The sequence below is a fragment of the Bufo bufo genome, chromosome 2, assembly GCF_905171765.1.
Source record: "Bufo bufo chromosome 2, aBufBuf1.1, whole genome shotgun sequence".
NCBI classification, from domain to species: domain Eukaryota; kingdom Metazoa; phylum Chordata; class Amphibia; order Anura; family Bufonidae; genus Bufo; species Bufo bufo.
Window position 1 is genome coordinate 523,871,851 of NC_053390.1, and position 9,944 is coordinate 523,881,794.

General features: G+C 42.4%; 1 protein-coding gene across 1 annotated transcript in view; it reads left to right on the top strand.

Moving 5' to 3' along the window:
* The window catches only part of FGF5 (fibroblast growth factor 5), a 100,971-nt gene extending 100,120 nt beyond the window's left edge, over nt 1-851 (top strand). The window contains exon 3 of the mRNA XM_040420448.1: nt 63-851. Within this exon, the coding sequence (XP_040276382.1) occupies nt 63-413 (351 nt within the window). The 3' untranslated portion in view covers nt 414-851. The remainder of the gene's footprint in view (nt 1-62) is intronic.
* Nucleotides 852-9,944: the final 9,093 nt, after the last annotated feature.

The following is a 9,944-nucleotide window of genomic DNA, read 5'->3' on the forward strand; positions in this document are numbered from 1 at the left end:
TATATTAAATTTTTCTCTTCTTTACTATAAATAAAAATGTTTATTGTTTTTCTATTTTGCAGCCTAAATTTACAGATGATTGCAAATTTATGGAGAGGTATCAGGAAAACAGCTATAACACTTATGCCTCAGCTACCTACAGAACTGAAAAGACAGGCAGAAGATGGTATGTGGCTTTAAATAAAAGAGGAAAAGCCAAAAAAGGTTCCAGCCCTCGAGTGAAACCGCAACACATATCAACCCATTTCCTTCCTAGGATCAAACATGTAGAGCCACCCGAGTTCTCATTCACTGTTACAGCACCTGAAAAGAAAAAGACTCTGTCAAATCCAGTCAAACCTAAGCCTATGGTTCCCCCTCCAAAGAAGAAAACCAGCCCTGTCAGATATAGGCTGAAGTTCAGATTTGGATAATTTGGGATACTCGTATAATGGAGAGGATATATCTTACTAAACAACACAGCACAACATGAGGGTTGTGTTTCGCACTTCATTCCTCTAACCAGTGAGAAGGTCCGGTTTTGACTGGCGATATCATAGGTGGCTTTGTTATAATGAAGCAAATAAGCATATGGAGAGGGGGTAGCACACTATGGTTTTATAAGGCTTAAGCCAGTATATATTGGATAACTTAAGAAAATATTTATCGCAAAGAACCAAAGGAGTACTTGACTATGACATAAAAGAGCTACAAATAGAGTTATTGTTCTGTGTACACCTTCAGTTTATATGCAGCACACTTGAAAAAATAAAAATAAATCAATTATATGTATTTGGTTAAAAACATTTGCAGTTGTTTTTCTGTTTTACTTACGTACCGTAGTATATGTCACAGAGCTACTATATGACAAACTCATGAGATTAGCATATTGTGTCGTCTCCCACAGAGAATTATCACACCATATCATATCTCCAACTAGTCAGTGAGTAAGATATTTGGTAGTAGTATAACTAAATATTATCACAGAACCACCGCCATTAAAATGTAACCTTTATTAGTAAAATTATAAAATCTAAATTCATGTCCTACTCAAAAAGTTAGATATAAGGCAGGTGGGACTGGCCTAGGGAAGGATCTTACCCTACCATCTGGGTAACCCTACCTTCAAAAATGGAATGGCCACGATGATAAGGGAGATCATCTCTGTCAATCAGTCACATAAAGATGCCCAAAAGCTAACGTCATCATGCCCGTCTTTATAGTGCACAATATTAAACTTATCAAAAATAAATCTCGGTGCATAATTACATGAATATAAATATACAGTTGAATCACATGAATGAACAAAGTTCCTCAGGGCATAGCAAACTTACATGTAGTTGTAAATACATGGTTATCATAAACATGCACAAAGATGCATACTGGTTATAAATACACATAAACAGAGATATAAACTTAGATAACAGGCCCTCTAATGACCACCAACTGTAGTTCATTCCAGTATTAGTACAACAAATAACCAGTATCGGCCTCCCCACTAGGTCCTACGTTACATAGTTAATATGATTGAAAAAAGACATACTGTAAGTCCATCAAATTCAACCATGTTATGATAGACCCTTATGATCAAGTCATCTAACATTATCTGTATGTAGCAAATATCATAATTGTTACTGGGTATCACTTATATCAAACAGAGCCTACTGCATCCACTTAAAAGATACTAATACTTGCGGGTCCCATGAATCAAAAGGTGAAGTGGCAACATACTGTAGCTGGTCAATCTCTCGGGATGCACAGCCCTCCAGTCCATAGAATACACTGATATTCAATCGGCGTTTGCACGCCATGTGAAATAGGGTCACAAGTAGGGAATTACTGTTGTGTCATGTCACATAATGCCCTCTTTGCGAACCATCTAATTGCCGGAAGCAGGAATTGCTCATCAGGTGGGGACCCGTCATACATCCTTATCCTTAGGGGTGTTAGTGGGGGAGGGTCAAAGTGCTGACCACATGTAGGGGGATTGAATCCTCACTTCCTAATCCAAAATGGCTGAAACATACTTCCCAGCATGTACTCAATTTCAGCACACAGGAAAAGGAGAGGGGGCCACACCAAGAGCCTTAAATCATATGACCTAAAAACCAGCAGATTATGTACATCTTCCAGAATAACTGGTGATCATATTTTAGATTGAAATAAAAATACTTAATAGCATTAAATATTATAAAACCAAATGCATCTGAGAGAAAAAGAGAGGATGGAAAAAGCAAAAATAAATAGGGGTATGGCAATGGTTATGCATTTGCAAAATTGCAAATAAATTGTATGCAGATTACAAGTCCCCTGATACTGGTCAGTTATTCAATAAAGCATGTAAAATCCTTTGTCATTCAGGCCCCTAGGGGCCAATGTGCCTAAATTATTAATTCATTGGGTTTCTTTACATTTGAGAAGTGTATCAATATCGTTCCATCCCCTATTAAAGATTTAATTACTTCCTGCATCCGGAATTTGAGTACTTCTGGGATACCTCCATGGTTTGTAAGTACGTGTCTTGCTACAGGTTTATCCAGTGCAACAACTGGAAAAGCAGAAAGTGTAATATGTCATATCATCAGAAGTATTAGAAAAGGTTGAGCCGAAGGGAGTGTGGCCAGAAGCCCATGGGGGAGGACCCGTGAGTGCTGAGCTCCTCACCCTGACAGCCTTCTAGCACAGCACATTAGCTCAGACTCCTTCCTAATGGGGAAAAGACAGTTAAAGAAGACCCCCAAAGCAACCACCAAAGCCTTCATATATGCTTCCAGCTCTCACGATGGAAGCCTTCGTGAAAAAAGAGATCCGCAGCTTCCCATCCAAGATGACACCAATCAATGAGCAGCGCTGCCTGCAATACCCTCATGTCCTACAGCTGCTAGCCCTCTGTGCGACACTGTTGCCCTCAGCAGCACCAGGCTCGCTCTATACTGATGGAGGAGACACAGAAACATCTCCGCTCCTGCATAGGATGAAGTGTTGTTATTGGAGATGGTAGAAGGTGAAGTGATGGGGCTTTCTTCTCCTGTTCACCCTGTGTGATGAGCTAGGTGCTTCGAGCCCAGCACCCCTGCACCCTGCAGGTACACTGGCTGATACCCGCCTGGAGACCCGTTACAGGCCAGGACTGCACCTCAGGGCTCCCATCCTTTGATCATGCGGTCCCAGCCTCAGAGAGGTGCCAGACCATGTAAGATACCCCCCTTTAGTGATAATGTGAGGAATTCAGCCTGGGGTTCAGACAGCTCATATATTATATCCAGAATCTCCTGAGATCTCAGACCCCCTCCAAGCATTGGGCTACCTCCCCCTCACATTCTTCTGCATCTATGGATGAGTCCTACCCTGGTTGGTGGGCCAATGTTAAACAACCCCCCACTAAAACTGACTTTCGTGCACTAATATCTGAGGTCAAAGAAACGTGTAGCTCTGAAATTGCTCTAATAAGACAAGATGTTCACATTATTAGTCACCGTTTGGGTCAACTTGAGGTGGCCCTAAAACCATTGCTGGATTTGCTTTGCAAGTCGGGTATTCCATATTAGTGGTGATTTCCCTTCAGCTTCATCGCTCGAAAGAATAATTGCTCAGCGATTCTTCGCACCCCTGAGGACCTGGAGACCTTCTGTGAAACTCTTCAATTGCAAACCCCTGCTTTACCTGTATGGGAATCTGTAGAGACGCCGATACCTTCTCTTCCTCCTACATGGAGAACAGTAGAACAATGCAAAAGACGCCTGAGAGCTGTGGATGCTGATTGTACTTCACCTTCATGAACAAATGCTTAGATGATACCTACCAGTAACATTTATCCTAGCTGCAGTAATCCTTGCTAGTCTACTAAATCTTCCTTTCCCCTATATTTTTAGCTGGGAAGTAGCTAATGTTTTTTCTCTTACTCTGTTAGGCCTTCGGTGACAGCTGTTGTTGCCCATTTCCCTCATGGCAACTACCATGTCCCCAGAGGGAATTTTTTCGTTTGTTTGCTCTCTTTTTTGCGAGCAGTATTTTTAGATTTTTTTCTCATTACTCCCGTTCCCGTTTGGAAACTACTGGTATTTTTAATCTCAGCTGGTTACTGTTTTGTCTGTGTTTTTTTCTTGTTACAACTGCTTTCTCTTTACGTCTTTTAGATTTTCTGTAATTGTAGTGAGTGGTTAGAGCAGCCTGGCTAAACATTGGCACCCAAAGACATTTATGGCGAACACATCTACTAAAATGGCGGGTGTGGAAATTTTGTTGGTAAGGTCTTGCCCACTCAAGGTTGAGACTACCCTGATGGACCGTATGGGTCGCTATGTGGATGTGCACGTGGGTTATATGACCTTTGGCAAGTGAATATTCCTACTGCCCATTAGTATACATTCTACTCATCCCCATCTTACACATACCCATATTGACTACTTCTTTGAGATAAAATTGTCGACATATGCTCTCTCTCTCTCTCTCTCTCTCTCTCTGCCATTGTTGACAATGTTTTCATGTTATCAGATTAGACATTACTTTCAGACTTCCATGGGGTCTTTATCTTTACCATCCTTGACTCCTTTTGAAAGGATATGTTAACAAGGTCCCTCAACTAATGGCCTTATATCTCAAATTTACACCCTAGATTACACCCGAGATTACAAACATCATTACATGTTGCGCTGGTAGACTTTGCTGGGAAGCGAATTAACCCCTGAATCCTGGAAGGTGATCTGGTAAAAAGCACTTAAAAGCTATGTACTACCTATATTGAAAATCAAATTAAAATATTGACATCCTGGTACCATACCCCTGAACTACTCCTGAGTCTTCCATCTATCTGAACTTCTAAGATCTCTCCCAGAGCCGGCGGTGACAGGCAGATGACTTGATTCTCGGCATGTTACCAAGATCTTTCTTAACCCTTTCATGACCAAGGGTCATTGATGCCCCAGTGTCCAGGTAAAAATTTACAAATCTGACATGCGTCACTTTATGTTGTAATAGCTTTGGAACATTTTTATTTATCCAAGCCTTTCTGAGATTGTTTTCTCGTGACATATTGTACTTCATAATAGTCAAAAATTTGAGTCAATATATTTCACCTTTATTTATGAAAAAATCCCAAATTTACCAAAAATTTTGAAAAATTCACAATTTTCTAAATCTACATTTATCTGCTTCTAAAACAGAAAGTCATACCTAATAAAATATTTATTACTTAACATTTCCCATATGTCTACTTTATGTTGGCATCATTTTGGAAATGTCATTTTATTTTTTTAGGACGTTAGAAGGCTTAGAAGTTTAGAAGCAGTTCTTAAAATTTTTAAGAAAATTTCCAAAACCCACTTTTTAAGGACCAGTTCAGGTCTGAAGTCACTTTGTGGGGCTTATAAAGTGGAAACCCCCCATAAATGACCCCATTGTAGAAACTACACCCCTCAAGTAACTTAAGACAGATTTTACAAACTTTGTTAACCCTTTAGGTGTTTCACAAGAATTAAAGGAAAATGGAGATGAAATTTCTAAATTTCACTTTTTTGGCAGATTTTCCATTTTATTAAATTTTTTTCTTTAACACATTGAGGGTTAACAGCCAAACAAAACTCAATATTTATTACCCTGATTCTGCGGTTTACAAAAACACCCCACATGTGGTCGTAAACTGATGTAAGGGCGCACGGCAGGGCGCAGAAGGAAAGGAACGTCGTATGGTTTTTGGAAGGCAGATTTTGCTGGACTGGTTTTAGATGCCTTGTCCCATTTAAAGCCCCCCTGATGCACCCATACAGTAGAAACTCCCAAAAAGTGACCGTATTTTGGAAACTAGGGGATAAGGTGCCAGTTTTATTGGTACTATTTTGGGGTACATATGATTTTTAATTGCTCTATATTAAGTTTTTTGTGAGGCAAGGTAACCGAAAAGTTTTGGCACCGTTTTTATTTTTATTTTTTTACAAGATTCATCTGACAGGGTAGATCATGTGCTATTTTTATAGAGCAGGTTGTTACGGACGCAATGATATCAAATATGTCTACTTTCTGTGTTGGTTTGTTTCAGTTTTACATAATGAAGAATTTTTGAAAAAGAAATTATGTGTCCATTTTCTGAACGCCATATGTTTTTTATTTTTCTGCCGATCGTCTTGTGCAGGAGCTCGTTTTTTGAAGAAAGAGTTGAGGTTTTTATTGGCACCATTTTTGGGTACATAGGATTTTTTGATCATTCATTATTACACTATGGGGCAAGGTGACCAAAAAATTGGCTGTTTTGGAACAGTTTTCATTTATTTATTTTTACAGCGTTTATCTGAGGGGTTTGGTCATGTGACAGTTTTATAGAGCAGATTGTTAAGGACGTGGCAATACCTAATATGTATACTTTTTTTATTTATTTAAGTTTTACATAATAATAGCATTTCAGAAACCAAAAAAATGATGTTTTAGTGTCTCCATAGTCTAAGAGCCATAGCTTTTTTATTTTTTGGGCGATTGTCTTAAATAGGGTATCATTTTTTGCAGGATGAGGTGACGGTTTGATTGATACTATTTTGGGGGTCATAAGTCTTTTTGATCGCTTGCTGTTGCACTTTTTGTGATGTAAGGTGACAAAAATGGCTTTTTTTACAGTTTTTTTTTATTTTTTTTATGGTGTTTATCGGACGGGGTCTATCATGTGATATATTTATAGAGACGGTCGGTACGGACGCGGTGATACCTAATATGTGTTTGTTTGTTTTTTCATTTTTTATAGGAAAAGGCAATTAATTTTTTTTAATTTTACATTTTTATTTATTTATTTATTTATTTATTTTTGCTTTTATTATTTTCACTTTTTTTTTTAGCAAGTCCCTCTTGGATCTGAAAGATCCAGTGGGGCTGATGGCTGTACTATACTTTGCAATGCTCTTGCATTGCAAAGTATAATTCAATCAGATGGCCTGTAGGTGGCAACAGCGGACGCTTTTGGAAAGCGTCCGGTTGCCATGGCAACCATCGGGCGCTGTAATCGCAGCGCGGCAGCCCGGATGGTAGTTACATCTATGGGGTTACAGGTTACAGCAAAGTGTCAGCATAGAGCTGACACTCCCTGCTGATGGCGGCTGCTCAGGAATGGAGCCGCCGCCATCACACACAGCAGGGGGACCGGGGGCAGCGCTGGAAAGGGGGGGGAATTCGGCCGCAAACATTCATTGAGGGAGACTGGGGCAGGTCGCAGGACTAATGTATGGGGCGGGGAGGGGGCGGACCACATCAGGGCAGGAGATGAGCGCAGGAGGCAGGAGAGGGGCACAGATCTGGGGGGCACAGATTGGGGGGGCACAGAGGGGCACCAAGGGCTTGGAGGGGCACAGATCGGGGGCATGAGGAACACTACCTGATTTCAGGCTCTGATCTGCAGAGCGCCGATCAGAGCCTGAAACCGGCATTTTTTTATTGCCGCGATCCGATTGGTTAGTCTGCACAGACTAACCAATCGGATCGATTGTCGGCAAGGGGCCACTCTGATTGGTCCCTTATCGGCATTACTGCACTGTATGCTGTCCGTGACAGCAGCAGGGCAGGGGCAGAAGCTTTAATCCAAGCGCTTTGCAGAGCTTGGATTAAAGAGCTGGCTTGACGTCTATACACGTGGTAGCTTGACGGGGCATGTGCAAATATCACGTATATATACAGATTGCGGTCGTGAAGGGGTTAAGGACCAAATGCCTTCCAATCATAGTAACATAGTTTGTAAGACTGAAAAAAATACATCTGTCCATATAGTTCAACCTGTTATCCTGCAAGTTGATCCAGAGGAAGGCAAAAAAGAACCCCTGTGAGGTAAAAGCCAATTTTCCCAACTTTAGAGGAAAAAAAATTCTTTCCCAACTCCAATCAGGCAATCAGAATAACTCCCTGCATCAACGACTCATCTCTAGTAGCTATAGCCTGTAATATTATTACACTCCAGAAATACATCCAGGCTCTTCTTGAACTCTTTTAGTCTTTTAGACATTTTCCCCCCAGTCCAAGCATTCTCATTTTGTATACTAAACTTTTATGTGGTACAATATCAAATGCTTTGGAGAAGTCAAGATATACGACATCCATTGATTCGCCGTGGTGAAGAACTTGCCGCCTCTGATTAAACTGATTAAATAGAAAGTTCTTCTCCCACCCTTCTTAACATCAAGGATACTCTTCAATAGAGTTGAGCGAACACCTGGATGTTCGGGTTCGAGGAAGTTCGGCCGAACTTCCCGGAAATGTTCGGGTTCGGGATCCGAACCCGATCCGAACTTCGTCCCGAACCCGAACCCCATTGAAGTCAATGGGGACCCGAACTTTTGGGCACTAAAAAGGCTGTAAAACAGCCCAGGAAAGAGCTAGAGGGCTGAAAAAGGCAGCAACATGTAGGTAAATCCCCTGCAAACAAATGTGGATAGGGAAATGAATTAAAATTTAAAAAAAAAAAAAAAAAAATGAACCAATATCAATTAGACAGAGGTCCCATAGCAGAGAATCTGGCATTACGTCAGCAGAGAATCAGTCTCTTCATGCCATAGCAAAGAATCTGGCTTCATGTCAGCAGAGAATCAGTCTCTTTATGCCATAGCAGAGAATCTGGCTTCATGTCAGCGCAGAATCAGTCTTCATGTCATAGCAGAGAATCAGGCTTCACGTCACCTACCACTGGAACAGGCCACTGTCACACATTTAGGCCCCGGCACCCAGACAGAGGAGAGAGGTCCCGTAACAGAGAATCTGGCCTTATGTCAGCGCAGAATCTGTATTCATGTCATAGCAGAGAATCAGGCTTCACGTCACCCACCACTGGAACAGGCCACTGTCACACATTTAGGCCCAGGCAGAGGAGAGAGGTCCCGTAACAGAGAATCTGGCCTTATGTCAGCGCAGAATCTGTCTTCATGTCATAGCAGAGAATCAGGCATCACGTCACCCACCACTGGAACAGGCCACTGTCACACATTTAGGCCCAGGCAGAGGAGAGAGGTCCCGTAACAGAGAATCTGGCCTTATGTCAGCGCAGAATCTGTCTTCATGTCATAGCAGAGAATCAGGCTTCACGTCACCCACCACTGGAACTGGCCACTGTCACACATTTAGGCCCCGGCACCCAGACAGAGGAGAGCGGTCCCGTAACAGAGAATCTGGCCTTATGTCAGCGCAGAATCTGTATTCATGTCATAGCAGAGAATCAGGCTTCACGTCAGCCACCACTGGAACAGGCCACTGTCACACATTTAGGCCCAGGCACCCAGGCAGAGGAGAGCGGTCCCGTAACAGAGAATCTGGCCTTATGTCAGCGCAGAATCTGTCTTCATGTCATAGCAGAGAATCAGGCATCACGTCACCCACCACTGGAACAGGCCACTGTCACACATTTAGGCCCAGGCACCCAGGCAGAGGAGAGAGGTCCCGTAACAGAGAATATGGCCTTATGTCAGCGCAGAATCTGTATTCATGTCATAGCAGAGAATCAGGCTTCACGTCACCCACCACTGGAACAGGCCACTGTCACACATTTAGGCCCAGGCACCCAGGCAGAGGAGAGCGGTCCCATAACAGAGAATCTGGCCTTATGTCAGCGCAGAATCTGTCTTCATGTCATAGCAGAGAATCAGGCATCACGTCACCCACCACTGGAACAGGCCACTGTCACACATTTAGGCCCAGGCACCTAGGCAGAGGAGAGAGGTCCCGTAACAGAGAATCTGGCCCTATGTCAGCGCAGAATCTGTATTCATGTCATAGCAGAGAATCAGGCATCACGTCACCCACCACTGGAACAGGCCACTGTCACACATTTAGGCCCCGGCACCCAGACAGAGGAGAGCGGTCCCGTAACAGAGAATCTGGCCTTATGTCAGCGCAGAATCTGTCTTCATGTCATAGCAGAGAATCAGGCATCACGTCACCCACCACTGGAACAGGCCACTGTCACACATTTAGGCCAAGGCACCCAGGCAGAGGAGAGAGGTCCCGTA